Source organism: Centruroides sculpturatus, unplaced genomic scaffold, assembly GCF_000671375.1.
Source record: "Centruroides sculpturatus isolate CEXI.00-Female unplaced genomic scaffold, Cexi_2.0 scaffold480, whole genome shotgun sequence".
Classification (NCBI taxonomy): Eukaryota; Metazoa; Arthropoda; class Arachnida; order Scorpiones; family Buthidae; genus Centruroides; species Centruroides sculpturatus.
This window is the reverse complement of record NW_019384976.1, coordinates 165,145-188,188: the sequence shown is the minus strand read 5'-3', so window position 1 is coordinate 188,188 and position 23,044 is coordinate 165,145. Positions and strand designations below refer to the sequence as shown.

The following is a 23,044-nucleotide window of genomic DNA, read 5'->3' as shown; positions in this document are numbered from 1 at the left end:
GACGTCATAAATGAATGGCCTGATTGGTTAATTAAACAACTCCCGAGAGAGAGACAGGAGTAATAGCGAAGAAAGTAAGAGCCAAGGTTCGTTTAGATGGCATTCAGAAGTAAACGATTGTCATCTTTGCAATGCATTTTAAACTGCGGTTCAGCCAGCCAATGTCTAGAGGCTGTTCGGCTGTTAAACATCGTTTAATGTAAACTCTGCTCTGCAATATGCTGGAAAACTTTCTCTTGTTTTAGGCTAATGAAAACAGCTGTTCTTCTATAGTCATTCTTCTGAATTTATGAAACATTGTATGTGTGAACCCTAGTTTCAGCAGGCTGATGAATTACAAGATGATCTTATGATGTGTTTTAAATCATGAAGTTGAGACACAGTCAAAAATTGAGAAATTTTGAGCACCAAACTGCTTAGGGCAATACAAACAGCATAAAATCTCAACCATTGGTTGAGATTTTATGCTGTTTGTAATGCCAGATTACATCATCACATATAATGCCTTACCTTTTCTATTAACATTTTGTAAAATCTTTGCCTTCCATTTTGCTAAAATTGAAAATTTGTTTTTCTTGTTCTCCCATGCAAGATATTATAGTCAGTACTTATGATTCCATATTGCCAAACTACGTAAATGTAGAACAATACCTTTCATTGGTTGTGATGTTCTTGCACACATCTTCAACAATTGGCTGATTTCTTCAGGATGTTGTCATTCTTTAAAAGTTTGACTAACTAAATGTCATCTTGTCCATCCTGTTCATTGTCCATGTTTCATTGCTACAGTAACTACCAGTGGAGATGAATGAACTAGACTGAATGGTTGTGGTGTGAATCCACATTTAAGAGTACAGAAGGTTGTAACATTTGTAATATTAATGCAACACTGAAATTACAATAAAAGAGTATTTTATATTCAAATAACATCATTGACTTTTAGTTTTATCATATAGCATATAAATAACACCTTATCTTTGCCGAGAAATATATTTATTTCAAAAACAAACGTTTTCAGCCTGATTTACAGGCCATCATCAGGTTGAGAACAAAATTGGAACTAAAGCATTCCATTAATAGAATAAAAAATTCAAATTAAAAATCAAATAAACAACGGAATAACATAAAAATAAATAAAATTTAAAATAACCTAACGGAATAACATATTTCTTGGCAAAGATAAGGTGTTATTTATATGTTTGGTGATTTGCTGAGTACTTTATGACAATTTTATCATACAGCTTTGAAATTTTAGAGAGTAGCTATATAGAACTATCAAAATCTTAATGTTATCTAGGTTCAGTGTCATAAGTATACATGAATGGGCCCTTGTGCAATATTTCCAAAACAGGCCCCATTAGGCTTTCTGTAATTTTTTTACAATACAGTGTAATATATGTAAAATTATAAAGTGATTACTATTTTTTAAATGAATAAATTACGTAAGTACATTATTATACTGTAGGCCTACTTTTTGATTAACGCTCATCACCTAAAATATTTTTGGACTTAATTGCAGAAAATTTATCCATTGCTTTGACAAGTCTTAATTTCCTCACTTCTGAAATTTTGATAGAAAGTAACGCTAAACCACTTAGTCTCTCATTGTCCATTGTACTCCTCAAATACTTTTTTATAATTTTGGCTGTTACGGCTAGTATGAGACGCCGAGGGCATCCATGCACTTGATAGGTTGCATAATAGTAGTTATGCCACTGTCTAAGTTTCTAAAATATTGAAATGCGTTGATGTTGGTTCCTAAAATCTTTAAGATGATTAAGTATCAAATTTAATGGTTTTGTTATAAATAAATAAACAGTTTCAGTTTAAAAAGTTTTATGGAAAATCATATTTGGCTAATCTCAGAGAAATGCTTACATAAATAAATGAAATAACCAAAGTATGAAATTTTTTTATCACAATTTATGTTTAAAAAATGCAAATATATGTTAATTTAAGTTATTGCAGTGTTTGAAAAATAAACTGTTTTTAAAATATTAGCATAGACTATCCAAAATAGCCTCTTCGCTTGTCCTTTTTCACACTAGGAACTCATCTAATACACACTGAGTAATTTAGATTATTTCTGAATTAGTTATTTTGTTGAATAATTCCATATAAATTAACATTTGTCGTCGTCCATATTTATAGTTTGGTCAGATATGAACTAATGTAGACATTGTTTTGATTTGAATATTTCAGAAAGAACTGTAATGTTATGGAACACAAAAACATTGAGTCAGAAGTAAGTGAAAATTTATTTTGAAATGATAAATTAAAAGCCAATATATAAATAATTAATGACTTATTTCAGAAATAATGTGAAAAATCAAAAAGATATTAAGTAAGTATATGATGTAATTTCTATAATAATAAATTTGAAACATTTATATATTAAGAAANAATTGCGTTATGGCAATCAATGGTTTTGCATCTGTGGCAACTCACAGATGCCATTCGACTAATTCATAACAGAAAAATTTTGATAACGCATCAATAATTACCATTTCTTATTTCATTTCTGCCTTTCGACAAGGCTCTCTGCCTTGTCGAAATTTCATTTTTTTTTATTTTTTAATAGTTTCTTTACTGCTTAGCTATTAATTTATTCCGTTAAAACTTCATTTATTTTAAAATCATTTACATGTATTTTTTTAATGCTCTTTCTTACAGTTCGTTTTTCACTATAGGTATGAGCTATTGTCTTTATTTAACTCGACGTCGTATTTCCTATAGCTATTTTAGCACATTTTTTTCAAAAGCTATGTTAAGTTTTATGTTCGTAAAATGCAACATTCATGCAAGCATTTACTTTTCAAGCTTGAGTATTTTCTTTTACGTTATAGTTTTATTTTTGCAATGATTTATGGTCGATTGTTATCTCCCTATCTCTTATGCCAAGTGTTACTACATAAGCGCACTTGAAATATACAAGCATTTCATTCAGGATTGGTTAAGCATTGAAATGTTGGACATCATGAATTATATGATATGCATTTGTTAAAAATTTATTAGATTTTTAAGTCTATTTAGTATTCTGAAACTTGGTAATGATTGAAACTATCCAAAAGACTTAGTTATTAAAACCTTTAATTAATTAAAGGTTAATACAATTATTATTTGTTGAAAAAATCAATTGGAAATTATAATTAACATATTTATAGTTTAGTATTCTCTTTTTTTTAATTTGAAAATTCACATTTTGACTGCAAAACTATTGTTTTTCAGACATAGGAAAATTCTAGCTTGGAATTTGTCTTTTCTTTTTTTCAAAATACTACAGTATGATTTTGTTTTATGTGTGGGTTTCGTGTTTGATTTATTGCATGTCACAGACCACAAAATTCTACATAAATCAGTGTTCCACATGAAATAGCTCCAAGTGACTGCCTAGACCAGTGTTTCTCCAAGTGTAGTCAGTGGACTATAGGTGGTTTGCAAGCTTGTGCCAGGTGGTCTACAGACTGACTTAGTCATTTTTCTAAAATGCAGTTGTGTTGTTTAGTCAGTGGAAAGAAAAATTTCATGCATCACACATCTTTCATGTTAAGTTATCAGAAGAAAACAAAATATTTTGGCACACAATTTATCATTATCTAAGGTAATATTTACTGGAAGTGGTCTGCATTTCGTTCTGACTTGGTTTAAGTGGTCATTGGATTGATAACTTTGAGAACCACAAACATAGACACTTACGCAACCATTTAAAATTAATAGAAAAACATTTTAAATATTCTACTCATATTTTACTGTAATGAATAGATATTCTAGTTTGATGTCTTTGTAGTTACAGAGCAAAATTTTATTATGCTGTATCAAATATAATAATCTGGCCTAACAATTATTTTTTAACTGGGCTGGCTTAGAACATTGAGATATTTATCCGAAGATAAATAATTTCAGTCATCTATATAAATCTGCAAATATATTTCTGTTTGGACAAAACTTTTTTGTTTTACATGTTTGCTGGATTACAAATATGTTTCTGGTCAGTATCAAAAACATCAATCTGGAATTGCAGGAATTGCTGTTTTATTTGGTTTGCCACTGAAATCTTTACATTGCACAGTCAGAAACACACATTTCTGATACTTTGAAAACAGTTCTGGTACCTAGTATCTATTTGATTGACTTAAGTTATCTATGGACATGTTATATACAAATATGATAAAATGGTTTTATATGATTCCATGGACAGATATATTAATATGAATAGAAAAGTTTGGAGGGTCATTTTCTGATCACAATGTGTGTTTATTAATTACCTAGCATGTAAAAAATCTTTCAATAATAATTTACACATACAGACACGCATATATACTATTGATAAGAACAACAATAAAGTTTTTTTAGAGCATTATGGGCAGGGCTGTGGAGTTGGAGTCGTGGAGTTTTGGTGTTTTAGTTGGAGTCGGATTGGTAAGGAAAAGTCGGAGTTGGAGTCAGTAGATTTTTACGCGACTCCACAGCCCTGATTATGGGAGAGAGGAAATGAAGAAAAAACATGTATAGACAGTTCTCTAATAATTATAAAAAAAAAAAAAACTAAAGAATTTAAAATATTTTAATGAGGATAACTTGAAATGGCAGATTAACCCATTTAATACCAAAGTAGCAATAGCACATTTTGTTTTCTATATAAATTGAATATTTTTTTCTTATTGTTTTGTTTACTTTTCTATATTATACCATTCTTTTAAGTTCAATTAATTTGAAACTTGTGAAAAAAACCTTCATTTTCATTAATTTAGTGTTTTTTTTATACATTTAATAAATTTGTGATTTTGTTTGTTTTGCAACTTAGTTTCAAAAATTACACAATTACAGTTAGAGTGTCATTTGAGTGACCATATTGCATTGTTTTATAAAGATAAAAAGTTGTTCTAATTTGGTATTCTGCAAACAAAGCATGTTGCATAAATCATGGTATGTCTTTGTCAAAAAAGTAATGTTATGAAAACACAACTTTGGTTTGAAAAGTTGTTATCAAAATATTAAGTCTTTAGAATGCATTCAAATCACTGTTGCACTGTAGAAGAGACCCTAGCATTGATTAATGAACAGAACCTAAAAAGTGATGATGAAGTACATGTCGCTGTTTTATCACCTATCGTTGACACATTGACAGTTGAAGATGATGGGACTGAAGGAAAGCTTGTGGTTGAAAAATTGGCTTCCAAAGAATTTTAAATTCTATTTTGACAACTTTTTAATTCATACAGCCTATTAGTGTTGCTTGAAGAGAGAGACTTCCTTGTAACAGGCTCCATCCATGAGAACTGACAGTGGAAAGTCCTCAAAAAAAGGAAAGAGGAGTACACGAATTGAGATTCCACAAGACCAGTGAAATCCTGTGCCTAGTCTGAAAAGATAATAAAAGTTGTTCTGTAAGTAGTCTGTTATTCTTACATCCAACTTTGAAGAATGCCAGCCCATCTCTGTGGCAAAGATTCCCTAGTTGCAAAAGTGAGGGTCTGGTACATGCAACCATATCTGAATTCTATATATAATTTGGAAATGGGAAGCATGAATCTACTGAATTCTAAATATAATTTGGAAATGGGAAGCATGAATATACTGGACTGCTTGCTCTTGAACTGTAGGCTTCATATATGATAGAAGAAATGGTGATGGTCTCTATTTGCTAAGTTCATCAATGTGTACATCATCAATGCAAGCACCAAATCATTCGAGACAATACCAATACCCATTATGATTCCTTCAGTTCAGAAGAAAACTGATGATAACTCTTATCCACACCTAGGAAGTTGAGATAGATGATGAAGCTCCAGTTTCCACACCTCAAATCCAGAGAAGACAATCTTTGAGTAACAATTTTAACGGAAGAAACATTAGTTTCAGACACTTTGTGGTGAATGATTCGCAAGGTAAATGTGTCTATTATAGGTACTGTAAGAATCAAATTTTCTACTGCTGTGTTCAGTGTGCTGTTGGATTACATCCCAAACGTTTTAATACAATTAATATTTGTAGATAAAAAATATATATAAATGATTAGTATAAATGTATTCTTGAAAATAATTTTTATGTATGTTTAAAAACTTTTTATTTATTCAAGATCAGTCAGAATTAATATCGAGTATGATCATGCAACTCAAGTGAAGTGGAGTCCTGACGGAAAAGCTTTTATTATTTGTCAAGCCAATGGAAATGCCATTCAAGTCTATCGTCTCAGTAAGAGAGATGATGGAATGTTAGGCAATGCTGAACCCATCATTGTATTTCCAAAAAAACACAAATCAGACATTATTAACATTGGAATCGCCTGCACTGGCCAGTATATGATGAGCTGTTCCAAAGATACTACCATCATAATATGGGATTTAAAAGGTGAATTTTATGTTAAAAATAATATTAATTTTTTACAAAACATCTTGTTTCATTCCAAAAAAAATTCATGACTATTTTGAAGTATCTATACTGTTAAATAAACAAAATATTCACTCCATCTTTTGCTATTCTAATTATATGACAAATTTTTCATTATAATTATTAAATCAGTTTGTTTATTAATTATTGAAATATATTTATTTCATCATATAGGAGAGGTCTTAGCTACAATTGATACCCTTCACATAAATAACTATTATGCTTGTGTGTCATATTGTGGAAGATTTGTGGCTTCATCAGGTAAGAAAAAGGTATCTTCTTACATTATTTTAATTTTGATTATTAGATTTCTTTAACATACAATTTAGCTCATTGGAATTTTTAAATGAGAGCTCATACTTGATGATAATATACATATGTTAAATAATAATCTGAAAATTTAAAAAATTCTTTTAAAGTTATTGATTCTTAAGTATTGAGCTGTGTCATCCTCCATAAGATTGTGTTTAGAATATAAAAAAGTTTTAGTTATTTGCATTAAAAACACATGCAATATCAAAATAATAATACAGTAGAGCATCAATTATCCGAATACCATTCAACCGAAACATCGGTTAACTAAAAGTGTTCCAATCAGCAAATTCAAATTTCCACTAGTGCTGTGGCATTTACACTAGTGCAACACTCTCTCCCTCCATGCCAACCTAAACTGTAGGCCTACTTTAATGTACTACTTACACATGCAATATCAAAATAAGGTATAAGGTATGAATTTGTAAGACGTGATTCAAAATATATACAGTACAGTTTTGTGTTTAATATATTTTTTCATAAATGATCAGTTATCTGAACAACCCATCCTGAATTGTTTCAGATAATCAATGATCTACTGTAAGAAATTGAGATTTTCCAAGTCTTTATTGCTTTTATTCAAATTATGATTTTATTAGGACTTGTCAAATAAATTTATTTGTATTTGTATCACATTAATCTTTTCATATTATGCACAAAAAAAGTGTGCCACTTAAACAATATATAGTAAAATCTGTGTAAACTGGAATCATACAATACCAAATTTTTTCTGTTTTGGCAAGTTTCCATTTTAAACAGGTTTTAGTATGGTTTTTTTAATCTTTAAATTATACCAAGTGAATGTCATATAATTATATTCAATTTGTTTCGATAAAATCTCTTTTGTGTATGTAAATAATTTCTATTACCAGGTTTAATCCAAACTGATTCCAAATAAAGATGGGAGTATTCAAATGCAAAAATTGAGAACTATTTCATTTTAAAAAGTTTTTATTATTCCTGAAAACTTATACTAGGTATTTGAATACTTCTTGGATGAACTCAGATAACAGTGAACAAGCCAATCTGAATACAGTAAACTAGTGTCTTATTAAGCTGTCAGAAATTCAATTGCTCTACAACAGCAATACAGTAACCAAGTTATTCTGTGATCTATAAAACTTAGATAATAAAATTTATCAAAAAGAAATCTTTTTACGTAATGCTGACAGACAATGGTGTATGTTCTTTTTCTATTCTGTGATTAAACTTCTCAAGGAGTTTTAATGCTCTAATTAATTGGTGATTTGCTTTCTGTCCTTATGTTACAATATGAATCTATGACATCTAAGTTCTAACTCTATGGATGACTTATCACACACTATTGACGTTGTCGGAGTAATTGTATAGAAATGGGTAGATGCAGGTTTTCTATGATAATGGTATGCATTTCGGACAGGTTGTCTGTCCCTCTTCAGCTGTATTTATTACAGTTTGGTGGATTTACAGGCATGTACCATTTAAATGCCTGTAAATTCATTAATAAATAATTTAATTTTTTCCACAATATTCTTAACAGTATTGTAAGATGCCAAACACTTGGTCTTTCAGTTCCAAATCAACTTTTTCTAACTTTCATCAAACTGTGTCTAAACAAAAGTAAGTTTGAATTAAGTAGGATGTTTGACATCTAAAAGTTCACAGTAATGAATATCTTTATTACTAGGATAAATTTTATGCTGTGTAATGGAGAGAGATAAATATTTGGTCAGAAAGAAGACTGATAGACATTTATAAGCCATCAAATTTTAAAAAACAGCTTCTTTCTACAAGTCTACTTTCTGATTTTATTATTGACTCTTTGGAATGCAAAATTAATAAACAAAAGAATCCAGTAGCCCAGCAAGCAACCTGGTCAACTTACAAAAGTGACAACTTAGTTAAATGTGTTATATACCAGCTAGTTGGGTTGAAATTTGAAAAACTTTTAGACCTATAAATTCCCACTGTTTCTGTCTGTCTATCAATCCTTCCTTAATCTCAAGAACAGAGTTAGATAGATGAAAGTTGAGACCAGTTATGGAAAGTTTTGAGGCAGGAAGCCCCAATTAACTGTATGCAAACTTCTGGTTTTCATCAGAAGGCATATTATTTAAATTCAAAAATTTTCTCCCAAAAGGGATTAGATGACCAGCACAACTCTATTGCTAGCAGGAAACATATGATGTAAGGGGGCAAGACTACTAATTTGAGGTGGGAGCATATATTTTAAATTAAATAAATTAAAAATTGCAGCTTGCATTGTGATGATGTCACAATAAATAATTGCTTGTTTAATTAGTTTTTTGAACCTTTTTGGTGGATCTGCAAGTGATAGACAAATCGCTGATGTCTAGATTAGTAAATTTGTGTGTATTTTATAAAAATTATTTTTAGCTCTTAGATATTTTTCACAGATAATTTAGAAAGAATTAATATTAATTAAAAGTTCAATATTTCGATGACAATGATATTTTATAGTAAAATTGAAAATTTTAATTTCTACTTTCTGTTTCTTTATAGATTAAAATGTATTTTTTTTCCTACATTTATTTATGATCTATCTGAATTATTCATAAACATATTTAAATATAAAAAGATTGTATCAAGTCAGATTTCAGAAGAATAAAATCTGTATAAAACTTTTTCATATTTATTATTTGTAGGCTTTACTCCTGATGTTAAAGTTTGGGATGTATGTTTTAACAAATCTGGAGAATTTAAAGAGGTGAGACGAGCATTTGAATTAAAAGGACATTCTTCTGGGGTCTACTGTTTTTCATTTTCCAATGATTCAACAAGGTAAATTAAACTAATAAGAAAAATTTGTTATAAGATTCCAAATCTCAATCTTATCTAATTTCAGATAAATTTACAATATTTGACAAGAGGAACCTGCTAAGAATGAAATTTAATGTTTACAAAAATTACAGTAGTTAGTTTATATTTAGAAAATTTCTTTTAAGTTTTAATTAACACTAACATGTTAAATGATACAACAATAAATGCAAGAAAAATTGCTTAGTTCTAAAGAAAATTAATTATTATTTTAAGCAACAATAGTAAAAGAATTCAACTTTTATATGACAAAAAAAAAAAAAGCTTCTTAACTTCTAACTTAGATCAAACTTACAAATTACAACTTTTTGCAAACCAGTTACCTATTTGTTACACTTACACGGAAACTGTCAGAGTGTCTTTTAATAAATATTAATAAAATTTAGTTAATAATTACGTTAAAAGTATACAAACACTATATTAAATTTGTAATATTCACTAAAAGTGTTAATCAGGGTTAATAGCAATCAAATGTCGAACTATTTTATATTAGTTTAACACAAATATGCAAATTTTTAGTAGTGAAAGGGTTGTGGAGGAAGACGACAATATTAAATTTACAGAGTAGAATAAGGAATAAACTCAAATGTTATACAAAAGATTAGATTGCGGTGTTTGACTATCATCCCCAACCTACATGATGTCAGACTGTGACTAACTCCACTTTTCAGATGGACATGCTTCTGTCCGGTCGCTCACCTCACCACGTACTCCGACCACTGTTTCTTTCCATGGTCGATGTAATTGTAACTCTTATTACATTGACCATAAATTGTAACTAATGGTTAGTTTGGCTGTTTGACTGTGTGGAGAGACCGAGTTTTGAAATGGTCTGCGTCACTGGAATCACCTAGTCCAGATTATTACATTGTGGAAGTCACATCTGGCTCACAGTGGGGAGGCCACTAAGGCACACCTCTTGAGAAGAAAATCGGTTATGTCAATCAATCTGATTACATTGACGAATAGTGTCGTTGTTGTGTCGAATGAATGATTCCAGGATAGACGATGGAGTCCAATGGTCATTGTCACAAATTTATTTTACAGAACTATATACAAGAGTTACAATTATATCAACCATGGAAACAGTGGTTGGAGCATGTGGTGAGGTGAGTGACCAATCACTCAACTGAAAAATGTTGGCATGCCACATTTGGCATGATAGCAAGCAATAATTCTTAGAAGAATAGTTGAAATGATCATTGGTTCTTTAAAATTTTGCAAAAATTGATATCACAAGCCACAATATCGAGCAAAAATAGTCGCGTAACTACAGAAACTTGTCTGACATCATATCAAAAGCCCTAGAATCTAATGGTTTGTATTTAACTTTGTTAGCTTATAAATATGTTTAAATAATACATGAATAAATGCTAAATATGTTTGTGTATTATTTAAAAAGTTCAAACATAATAATAATGTGTGATTACAATAATATTTATCTATAACATTTTTAATAAAAACTTTTAATTCATTGTTGAAATTATAAAATCCAAATGGCAATATTGGTGGTGACTTAAAACTATTTCAACACTTACCATTGGGCAGTGGTCAATTTTGAGGTTTTGATTTGCATAATTCTATGTTTTTGTTAGCTCACATCTTATATATTTATTTGCCATACATCTGATGATAATTAATGAAAGATTAGTCTTGGCTGTTGTTATTTTTATATTTAATACTTTGAAGACTGCAAGTTGGATGTTTGTAGTTCTAAAAAAAACACAAAATGATAATTCTTTTGATTTATAAAATAATAAACTGTTGTTTCATAAAAATTTTCTTTTTTAAATGTTTAAAATAAGTATTGATACCAGTAAAAATATATTATTTCTAGAATGGCTTCTGTATCCAAAGATGGTACATGGAAGATTTGGGACACAAACAGTAAGTTGAACCTTGTCTTTTGAAGACTCGTATTATACATGATTACATTCATTAATTCTTTATGCATATGTTGTAAATGTGGTTGGCTTTGCAAAAACATAAACATACTTATGTTAATTTTAAAAAAATGCTTTCATATTTGATAATGTCATTGCATTAACACTGTTTCAAAACAATTTTTGTTATTGTGATTATGGTTAGAACAAAAAAGGGACAGCTTATAATTTTTTCAGTTGCTTTTTTCTTAAATTTTAGTACCACAAACTTGCATATTTAATATTTTTTTCAATAATCATAATAATAAACAAATATAGCTAGTTTTAGATTTATTCTTGTCATAAAATATTTGTTCATATTGCCTTACCTCTCTATTGTTATAGATGTCATGCTTTAATTTGCAATATTTCTGTCTTTTATATGTGAAACAACAAAAATTATTCTGAACAATTATGGGACCTCTCCAAACTATTTGCATTAAATATTTAATAAAAGGAAAGTATGCATGTCTTGTTGTACAGTATTTCTTTATCTTAATACCATACCTACAATTGAGGGAATTAAAAATAGTTTTGTACAATTAGATAATGATGACTTCCTTCACACTTCATTTTAACCCTTTGATTAATGTGTTGTGTGGAGTAATTAATTCCACACAACACAAACAAAATATGGTAATACAATAGTTTATTAAAAGTTTACATAATTTGTTGTTCTGATTTGTACATTACATTTTTAAATGCTGTGGTTGAATACAAATTATCTGGTTGGTTTAAAGCAGAGAAAAATTCTGCATTGTATCTTTCATATTCCTTCCAAATTGCTGAAATGTAATCAATCAGATATTCCATGTCATTAATCTCCCTCCACACTTACCAAATGTACTCGATTGACCTCTGGTTCAAATTTTTTGCACAAATTGGCAAATTTAAATCGACTGTGCAATACAACATAGAATTAAGTTTACTGTTGACAAGATTAACCAGAGGTGCAAGATCGCATCTGGGGTCATCTATCAATTTTGTCGTTTTTAAAGATTCCACTGGTTGATTGTACAAGGACTTGTTTCGGACCAAGCTTTCTGGGTTTGGTAGAAGGCTAAAACGGTTACTTTTTTGATATCTCAAATGCCGATTTTTGCTTGACTCATAACACTGATCATGCTTTTTCAAAAAACAAAACAAAAAGGCAATGATAGTAAGTTTTAAGGTTTTCAATGAATGATATTTTGATCAAGAGGTTGAATATCAGAAATGCAATTTGGTGGTAAAAAGTTTATAGTATTGTAAAGTAAGGTGTAATGTAGCATTATCAATAAAGATTTTTCCTCATTTACTTTCTGGTTATTATGTATATAACACAGGAAAGTATTGGAATCGCATCAAATTTGATCCTGCAGGTTTTTTTGCAAATCTCAATGTTTTGAGTCTCCCCAAACCCAAAAAAGTCAAAAATAGGAAAAGCTGTGTGTATGGGGCATCTATTTCATTTAATATTTCAGGATGAGGTAAAGATTAAGAAACAAAACTTGGCATGGTAGCTTGTATTTAAGGGATATAGATGCTATTAAATTTTAGTTGTTAAAGCTCAGGGTGGGGAGATAGAGGGGGTTGTGTCACATCTTGAATGGGGTTGGACTTAATGAAAATTTTAATTGTTACTGGCATTTACAATATTTTAAAAAATTTGTCTCTATCCTCAAATAATATAAGTAAAATCTGATAACATCCAACAAAGTTACACAATCCATTGCAGGATGTTTTCATCAGATGATTTTAGCCATTTAAAAAAGATTCTGTAGTCATCCGGACTCTTTTGTTTGCTTTCCACTGAATTGGATAGTAGAAATGTTCATTTTTAAAGCATCTTGTTAGAAAAAGTGAGAAAGTGGTTTAATTTTTTCTCCAGTAACATTGATGCAGAGAAAAAAAAGTAAGTTTCTGTTTTGATATTTTCCTCCAGCACATTTCCATGTAGGTTTTGTTTTGGGAGAGCTTGAAAAATGGTCTCATTTCATCTAGGAACCACAAAAAATTGAGTGCAATCTCTATGTAGTTAGGGGAACTTTTCTTTCCATTCTCAGTCTATGAATAGTCTGATTTGCTACAAATTACATTTAAATAACAAAACAATCATTAAATTTAAAGATTTAATGTTGTTTTGTTGTTTAAATCAAGTAGCCACAAAGCTTTGAATGAAGAAATACCTTTGTTTTTTTAAATTCTAAATCATCATCTTTCAAGATAGGTCCTGTCGTGGACTATTTCTGGATCCTAATGTTAGAAGTAATCTAAAATATAGTTGTTCAATTCTTTATTTCCATTATTTTTGGTTTTTAATTGGCAATAAGACAACACATCGTCATTATCCAAAGCTTCAAAATTTTCTCCTCCTCTATGCTGATGACAGTGCACCAAACTATATGGTCCTTCTGTCTCACACACACATCAAGCAGTTTCTCTTTGGCTGCATTTTGATTTTAATTTATCTTTCGAGTTAAACTCTGTGAGGAGTTATACTTCTGAAAAATATATGTGCTGATATACCATTATCATATACAGTTTCTAGTCAACTAAAACTTCCCCAATCTCTGGATCCTACCACAAATTATTGTAAATAGGGGTAAAATATAATTAAAAATGGCTACAAATTACTGTAATGGCAAAGTTCAAAGTTTTTGGTAACTGTAATGCACACAGAAGTTGCTTTGGTGATTGAGAAAAATATTTGCACTTGATTTGAATGGCATTTTGTATCACATGTGAAATAACTGCAAAAACAAAAATTGCAATTACTCACAGACCTACCTTCCTTACTGGTTCCATTGGGTATATTTATTGGAAAAATTGAATGTTTTTGATCACCTCCTTTGTCAGGTTATTATACATTTCCATAAATCAAATGTGATTAATTTAACAAATTTTTAAAAGAGGAATGTTCTATATGAAATGTGACAATATTCAAATTAAAAAAAAATTAACATATATAATGACAAAATATGACATAATAAAAATTTAAACAATGTACACAACTTTTCATAATACAGCTGGAGATAGACTAGAAAAAATTTACATGTTGTAGCATACATATTAATAATTGGATTATGGGTGACAAAATTTACAACAATGGGTTAAAATTTGCTACACTGAAAGGTAACAAATCATTACTTGCCATGCTTTCAATAGGTTAATTTTTTTTACTGTTAATGCAACATTCCTTGAGTATTGCTTTATAAATTTTGATGGCTTCTGTTATTCTTAGCTGTAGTATAATAATGGTAAGTTCAGCATCGCCCAACACAGAGATACCCTGGGTCACTTGCAAATTGGACCATAATGGTGTTATAGTTCATTTTTGAGATGTCGTACACATGCTTCCTTAATCTGGTTATTAATAATCTATTAGCTGAGCCAATGTAATCAAGGTGTTGGTTGAACCTGGTATCTATAATAGTAACGGAATTTTATATATGCCCGGGGTCCATATACTATCTATAGTCTTTTCCATTTGTCTTTGTTTACCTCCCTAGCTATTCTAGAGTATACTTTGTGTAGCCTGGGATTGTACTCTGGGGTTTGTATGACTGATCTTGGGTTATGTCTTGCTTATCTGTGCACGTATTGTTGATTATATTCAGTTTGTGTATTTTTAGCTAATTTGGTGATGAGTCTCACACTGTAGCAATGCTTTATTGGCTATGTATTCAATAAATAAAGTTTATCTAGTGTAGTAGTGTTTTTGATATGGTTTCTTCATAATGTTTATCTTTGACCATTTGCATCAAAATGGTATTTGGATGGAGGGAGTCCAGAGTACCTTTATTTCATGATTGAATAAATTCTTTGACTACACAATTTGCTTTTTGTTAATATTTCAGATGCATTCTTTAATTTTGCAGCTGATCAATTGTAAAACTAAAACAAACGTTAAATTATTTTTAGTTGAGTATCAAAAAGGTCAGGAGCCATACCTTCTAAAAACAGGAAATTTTGACCACCGCGGACCTTGTCTCGTGGCTCTCTCGCCGGATGGTAGGACGGTGGCTCTGGCAATGCTCTCGACAGTCACAATATATTCCGGTGTGACTGGAGAAAAACAGAGCCTTCTGGAGAATATACACGAAGGTAATTATTTATGTACTTTTTCAAATCCCAAAAATGATGGCAATTTACACCTGACACACACCAACATTTCCATTTCCATTTCAGAACCGATTGCCGCCCTTCACTTTTCTGCAGACAATCAGTACCTGTCAGCCGCCGCGGGCAAACACGTCCGGATATTTTATAACGTTCTCGGATACAAGAATGCGATAGAAGATCTGGAGATAAAAAAGATAAGTGCCACCGGCCAGGCCATCAGGGAACGACTACAGTCCCAAATCGATGATGCAAAGTAAGTTCCTTTCTTTTTCTTCCTTCTCTTGTAAATTGCTCTCCATTGATTCTAAATACTTGTGAACATTTTTTGACAGAAAAAATTTGGAATCTGTAGAAGGACTACTGAAAAGGTAATCTGTCTGGTCAAAGACGAGTGCCATCTCCCATGCCTTAAAATTTTTACCACAATACAAAGTGCCGTCGTGCGTTACTTTTGTACAGTCGGAATACTAATAAAGTCATTCTGACTTTTTGTTATAATTTGGAAAGATTTCTCAAGTGCAATAAAATACCAACTCGTCGCTCTGTTAAATTTAACAAAGTTTTTATTTTCAAATTAAGTAGGTACACTATACTAACGGCTACAATTTTTTTCAAACTTTGGTTAAAAATATTTTTCATCTACAGATCTCATTAATAATGTATTTACAATACTTCATTTACATTTTGCAAGTGGCTGACCAGCAAGCCAAACGTTCCAAGGAATTTGGAGATTCGACCGGGAAAACGCGAGACTACCGTACGCGATTGGCACGATTTACGTATATGTAACAATTTGGCAAAAACATGAGAGGGGTGTCCGCTTTCGGAAATAACTTTGTAACGTTTGAAAAACACTGGTCCCAAAACACTTCACATAAACATTTTTTTCTTTTTTAAATATGCAGAAAAATCTCGCAAGCCATGACTTTTTCATGCAATAACAATCTTGTCAAAATACATAATTTTTCATTTACAAGCAAAAATGCTTTGCAAGTTATTTAGATACTAATAAAAAACAAATTGTAACATTTAACAAAGTCGATAGAAAGGCACTTCAATAATTAGTGCACTTGGGTGAAGAATTTAACATGGCAACAACGAGCCTGTGACCCGTTTGTCTGTTTATCATGTAATAAATATATTTGTTCGTTTGCAAAATCTGGCTTTGATTTCCGATTTTTGTCAACTAATCCATAATGGCAAAATATATTTTAGAGTATCTTTCTTGTTATATGTACATTAATTTTGTACCTTTAAAAAGTTTAAGAACCACTTTTTTGACAAAAGAGGAAAAAAGCACAGTTGTAAAACAGTTCGATAAAAACACTGTGATCCACTAAACAGAAAATTTGGAATCATTTCAACAATTACAAATATGGGACATGTGGCCAATGGCATATTCCTTCCATTTAAGTTTTTTAGGAGATATTTTCAATAGTTTATATCTCTAAAATATCCCAGATCTCAATCCACAATCAGACATTTTGAATATACCAAATATAGAATGCATTGCATGGTAAATCTGTGAGAATCACTGGCTTAATAGACAGAGGTTGCTTTAGCAACCGAAACATATGAACATTAGCAAAATAACATATGAAACCCTACCAAGGAACCTCGACCTGTCATCAAAATTGAGGTTCAAAACAAATTTGAAAAAAATAACTGATAGAAGGACCTACTGTTTGCATTATTATCAATTTGTTCTCTAAATTAATTAAAAAGAATCAGAAAGTGAGGAGGAAGATAGATTATTTGGACTAATTATTATGCCGTACAACTAAACAATACTACAATACTACACCATCACATTGATTACAAAATCTAGAAGATTATTTGAGATGTGTGAACTGAATAGGACACATTTATGCTTCTGTTGAACAAATTTTGTATATGCTTGTAACCAGTTATAAAGCAGAATTATCAAAACTCAAAGTATTTATCATCATGCAACAAATGCCAACTAATTCTTAAAAATTTTATTGATAATGCAGTCAAAATGGCAGTTGAAAGATTTCTTTTGTTTTTGGACAATCAGTTAAAGAAGAGAATAGAATCTGCCACACTATTGAAACATTTCATCCAATAAACTCGACACGCTAGCCTTTTCGGCTTCTTTTAAACTATGTCAAATGACCTAGCGGTTAATTTCACATAAACGAAGAACAGACGGATGGACAAAAGTTCTAATAAAATAAATTCTTTATAAGAAAGACTGTCAAGAATATTTGAGATTCTATCAAATGCAATATGAAAAATTTGCCAACTGTATAATTGATTAAATAAATTACACGTCAATAAGCTGCCTTTATGGAGTGATTATACTACGAACTCAGAATGCAGACGTCTCTTTAATAAAGCAAAATAAAGTTTAGTATTTAAACATTGAGAAACAAATAATGACTTACTTTGCCAAAATTATAGCTTGGGTTTATATTTCATAAGCCAACAAATTGAGATTTTTCACCATGCAAGTTACGTTGTTATGACCGCGGCAGTTACATAAAAGTGCAGTCTGTGACCGAGAGGACGACGTTTTTTGGAAAACCAGAAAATGCTCCGTCAGACCACATGTCGAACGTGGTAAAAATCTGGAGAAAAACTATGGTTATTTACAATGGCCACAGACAGCATTTAGCTTTGTGTTTTAGTAGTGGAATCCAGCCTACTACTTTGGAATTGAATCGATACGTAAATTTGGGTTCGTGACAAGAGTAAAACGTGACCTTTTCGGAACTGGTGATGAATCTGGCATACGCCGACTGTGGAGTTTTGTCACAATTCTTCAAAAAATGCGACTCTGGCTTTTGTGGATCCCGACTTGGTCTGAAAAACAATACAAATCTTGTAATTAAATATTTAAAAATATAAAGGTTAACAATTGTTACTTAATTTTAATGACTAGATCTTATTCATTTAAACAGTTATAAATTAATATATTATATTAATAGTAATTAAAAATTATATATAATGTGTGCCTTGCAAGTTACTTAATGTAAGCTTGTAAGTAAGAGTAATGTATGGTACATACACCCCGACTTAACTCTTAACTGACCTACATTTGAATGGTTTGGAATTCCACGAAATTTATCATCATTGCAACATATTGCCATTTTGAGCATGTTTCTGGATATATCAGGTATAATTCAGTTTTATCTAAAAGAAAATAATCACAAATGGTTCCCAGTCTTTTATGTAAACTTTTGTTCACTTTGCAAACTCGCTCCCTGCTCCAATGACAGACTTTAGACCGGTGTTCAGGAACCGATCGTTTGCTTTACAAGTAAGAAAAATCTGTGTTGTTAAAAAAATGTTCTATGACAAAATACTGTAATAGATATTTATTATATAACATTATATGTATTATTATTTTAATTAGGTAAGAAAGTAATTAAATTCAAAACAGTGATTTCTGCAAACAAATATTCTAAAAAAAGCTCTTCTAAGATAGGAGAGAGAGGGGCTGGAAGAAACATTTGGGAATCACTGCTTTTTAATTGTCATTTTTTTCAGTCAATTACATGGCTTGTTTTGAAGGTTTGTCTCCCAATTTTCAAACCAATGCCGCAGCATCCATCTGTCTGTCTTGTTAAATCCAAGTTTATCGAGTGCCTAAGTGTAACAGGCTTTAATTCTTTATATAACTAGTGACACATGTTGATCATTTTCATTCTTAAAAAAATAAAATTTATCAATCTGCAATAATCTGATAATATGAATTTTTGTCACAGAATTCTGAATGTTAACTTGCTTAACTTCTATGTTTTAAATGTTGTAATTTCTGCAGAATTTTTTTATGCCAGTAAGACTATCATATTGGATCTCGTATCTAGTTTGGATAGTATCCTTAGAATGATTATAAGCACGCAATCATGAGATAAAAAACTACTACATCTAAATTACATTAATTTTTTCTTCTCTACTGAAAATGATAAGAAATCTTTCTAGAAATGGTTTTATTTACTTGGAAGCAGACATGCAACAAATAGAAAAAGATCTTGCAAATATCTAACAAGTCCCTGTTGGTTTTTTTTAAAATAAATTTGTTAACTGAATTTTCATATAAAAAATTAAGGCTTGTATTGTAAAATAAATTTTGTTAAACCTTAAAAATATTAATTTTTAAGGTTTAACAAAATTTATTTTATAACTATGAAAAACAGCTCAATTTCTTATGTGTACAATTAGTAAAATTTACTATCAAGCTATGCTAAGTTAAGGCTAATTCGTTAAACAGAATACAGTATTAAGCAATTTATCTTATTTTAATTTAGAATATTCTAAAAAAAAAAAAAGATTGAGAATGTGTAAAATTTGCTATGAGTATCGAGATATTATCAACTGTTGGAAATGCTCGACTTTTTAAAGACATGTTTGTCGCCTATAAATGGAAATAATATGCGATTCATTTCGTTAGGATAGTTTGGAGAACTAAAACAAACCAATCAAAATCTGAATGGCCAAATATAAACTACTTTAATCCAACTTGGTCGATTATTATATTTTAAACTTGTGACTTAAAAATTGGACATTCCTTTTATTTAAATGAGTAAATACAAAACATGCAATTACAAGTAGAAAAAACAAAATTATTAGTAAGTGTTGAGATCTTGTAAATAAATTATTCAATGGATAAATTGTTTGCTTTATAATTACTATATTTATGGCACATAAAAGAATACTTTTATATATTGTATTTACATCATCTTCAGCCTTTGGGATTCAACCCCAAATGTTTTTACAATATTCTTGGTTTTAAAAAAGTAAAACTAGAATGCACACTTCATTTAAACTCCTCTTTTTCCCTGATGAATATTTTAATGATAAATGACTTATTTAACATATTATTGTTGAGTAAAAAGTTAATATTCAAAAGTTACTTTGCTTTTGCATGTGTTGATGTTTAATTAAAGGGTAGAGGTTAACTTTACATATAACACGATTGTGGGACAATTTTTTCAGCGTTTTATGGCATGTAAAATAAGGCAATGTTGCGTAAACTTTTGATTACCTTTCGAAGCGTAGAATATTTGCTTTCTCCTCTGATTACATTCTCTTCATATATCCTGTCCATCGGTGTTAAGTTCTCTTCGACTTTTAGTACTTCTATTTCCGATTTTAACTCTCTCAACTGTTCTTGCAAATGTTTACTTTTTTCTAAATATTCCACTCTAACAAACAAATATAATCTTTAAATATTTATGATAATGATTATTATTTATATGTAAAAGAAAACATTTATGTAACAGTTGTTTGTTGAATTAATTATGTACAGTGTGTCCCAGAAAAATCGCACCAGGATTATATTCCGAAAGTAAGATACAATCTTTTATAACAACTACGTAACAGTTTAGATTGTGTACTATCATATGGCTATTTTTCTACATAGTTGTCATTCTTTTCCCAGTGGGAAACAAGGGCAGAAATTCCTTTCTGAAAGAATTCTCCAGTCATGGACTTTATTAAAAGTGCAAAGTTTTTCATATGACCCTAGTAGGTTATTAATTTTAAAACAAATGGTGCAAAATATTTTAATACAAGATTTCACACTTGCACTAATATTTGAAATTTTAGAGATTAAATCATCAAAATAATAGATTTTACATAAAAGCTGTATTTTTTCATTCTAACATGATCAAAGTTTTAAAATTCTGTATCAACTAGGACCATAGACACACTGCATAATACATTGAAAATTTATAAAATTAAATAATAAATTAGCATTAAACTTTGTTACATCTATAAAAACAAAAAAATTAAAAAATAATTAGGTATGCATTATGCTTAAAATAATAAAATTGCTAATTATTTATAACCTTTCTTTCTCGATTTCGAGAGACAACTGTTCCATGTGACCGTCCATGATCAGATCACACGTCACTGTGTCGCAGCCGAGGCCAAGATCCCCGTCCAGTCTCAGGTCGCCAATCTGCCTCGGCAAATGATCCAGAACGTCAGGAGAAATTGCATTATTGGCAAAAGTCTTAAAAGAAAAACATTTGTTTATTTTTCAAAAATTAAATATTTTCTGTTTTAAAATTTAAAAATTGTTATCAGAACTTAGAAAGGTTTTTATCTTTAATAAAAAAAAATTAACAATTTTCTGCCCAACAAAACTCACAAAAACACAGATTTCATGTTCTAATTAAATAAAATTGCCCTTTAATTAATGGTTGTAAACTAAAAGAACTGTCATTAAAAGCTTATAATTTTCATGTATTATTTATTTTTTTTTCTGGTCTGACTTCTGACCATTAAAATAAAGTTTTACTTATTCAGTTAAAATAATACAAGAACTAATAAACTGTGAAGAATTACAAATCTTTCACAGAAAGATGAGCATAAAATAATCAATTATAATTATAGTTGGCAAAGTTTACTTCGTTTATGTTTACAGGTTGGAAACATAAATGAAGTAAACTTAGTTATGTGAATTCACAGTTAACAAACTTTAAAACATGCTTTTTCATCCTCAAAGTAAGAATCATTAAAAAATATATTTTATATATTCAACTTCAAAGCCAATGAGCGATTATTTATTTTGAAATCATTACAATGCCAGGCTGCAATTTTTAATCATATTTTTAATTTAAATAATTTAAAATATCTCTCCACCTGAAATTAGTAGTATCTTGCCCCTGTACATCATAATTTTTCTTTAACAATAGAGTCGTGCTGATCATCTGTTAACTGCTTTCAGGGGAAAACGTTTAACTTTTGAATTGAAATAACATGACCTCTGGTACAAACCAGAAGTTCATATATAGGCAGTTGTAGCCACCTACCCCTAAGATTTCCATATCTGGTCTTGAGATTAAGAAAAGACAGACAGATGGATGACAATGGAAATTTATAAATCTACAATTTTTTTTTTTGGATTGCAGCCCAATCATGCAAAATGTCATCTAAATATATAAAATTGCTTGTCCTGACTGACTGAATGACTCACTCATTCATCATCGCCGAGAGCAAACCGCTGGACCTAGAGAGGTGAAATTTGGTACATAGGATACGTCATGAAAACGCACACTAAGAAGGGATTTTTCGAAATTCCCAAGTGGGGGGAGAGGGAGAGCATTAAGGCTTAACCGGAAGAACGGCTTCTACTGTACTATTTTAGATGTGATTTTTTGTTTTTATCTGTGTTTTAGTAGGGTATGCCATGGCAATGCACACTAAGAAGGGATTTTTCGAAATTCCCAAGTGGGGGGAGAGGGAGAGCATTAAGGCTTAACTGGAAGAATGGCTTCTACTGTACTATTTTAGATGCGATTTTTTGTTTTCAACTATGTTTAGTCGTCATTGAGTACTTAGGTGTATTAAATTGATAACATTTCAGACATTGTTATAAATATTTTTATCTATTTCGATTTTAAAAATGTTCGAACCGTTTTAAATTCAAATTTGTTATTGCATATTGGTTCGATTATAGAACGATTGTAAACGTTCCGGAAAATTGATCAAATTGAAAATAGTTCGTTTGATTCTCGGCAATTCTC

General features: G+C 30.2%; 2 protein-coding genes across 2 annotated transcripts in view; one reads left to right on the top strand and one right to left on the bottom strand.

Annotated features, from left to right (window-relative positions):
• Positions 1 to 16,100, top strand: part of LOC111632692 (transducin beta-like protein 2) — a 33,355-nt gene extending 17,255 nt beyond the window's left edge. Inside the window, exons 3-11 of the mRNA XM_023377192.1 lie at positions 2,203 to 2,245; positions 2,315 to 2,344; positions 6,080 to 6,351; positions 6,565 to 6,651; positions 9,348 to 9,483; positions 11,357 to 11,406; positions 15,345 to 15,527; positions 15,612 to 15,798; positions 15,878 to 16,100. Coding sequence (XP_023232960.1) covers positions 2,203 to 2,245; positions 2,315 to 2,344; positions 6,080 to 6,351; positions 6,565 to 6,651; positions 9,348 to 9,483; positions 11,357 to 11,406; positions 15,345 to 15,527; positions 15,612 to 15,798; positions 15,878 to 15,917 — 1,028 coding nt within the window. The 3' untranslated portion in view covers positions 15,918 to 16,100. The remainder of the gene's footprint in view (positions 1 to 2,202; positions 2,246 to 2,314; positions 2,345 to 6,079; positions 6,352 to 6,564; positions 6,652 to 9,347; positions 9,484 to 11,356; positions 11,407 to 15,344; positions 15,528 to 15,611; positions 15,799 to 15,877) is intronic.
• Positions 16,101 to 18,193: 2,093 nt separating this feature from the next.
• The window catches only part of LOC111632693 (merlin-like), a 54,496-nt gene continuing 49,645 nt past the window's right edge, over positions 18,194 to 23,044 (bottom strand). The window contains exons 13-15 of the mRNA XM_023377194.1: positions 21,362 to 21,528; positions 20,557 to 20,716; positions 18,194 to 18,371 (exon numbers count right to left, since the gene is read on the bottom strand). Coding sequence (XP_023232962.1) covers positions 18,321 to 18,371; positions 20,557 to 20,716; positions 21,362 to 21,528 — 378 coding nt within the window. The 3' untranslated portion in view covers positions 18,194 to 18,320. The remainder of the gene's footprint in view (positions 18,372 to 20,556; positions 20,717 to 21,361; positions 21,529 to 23,044) is intronic.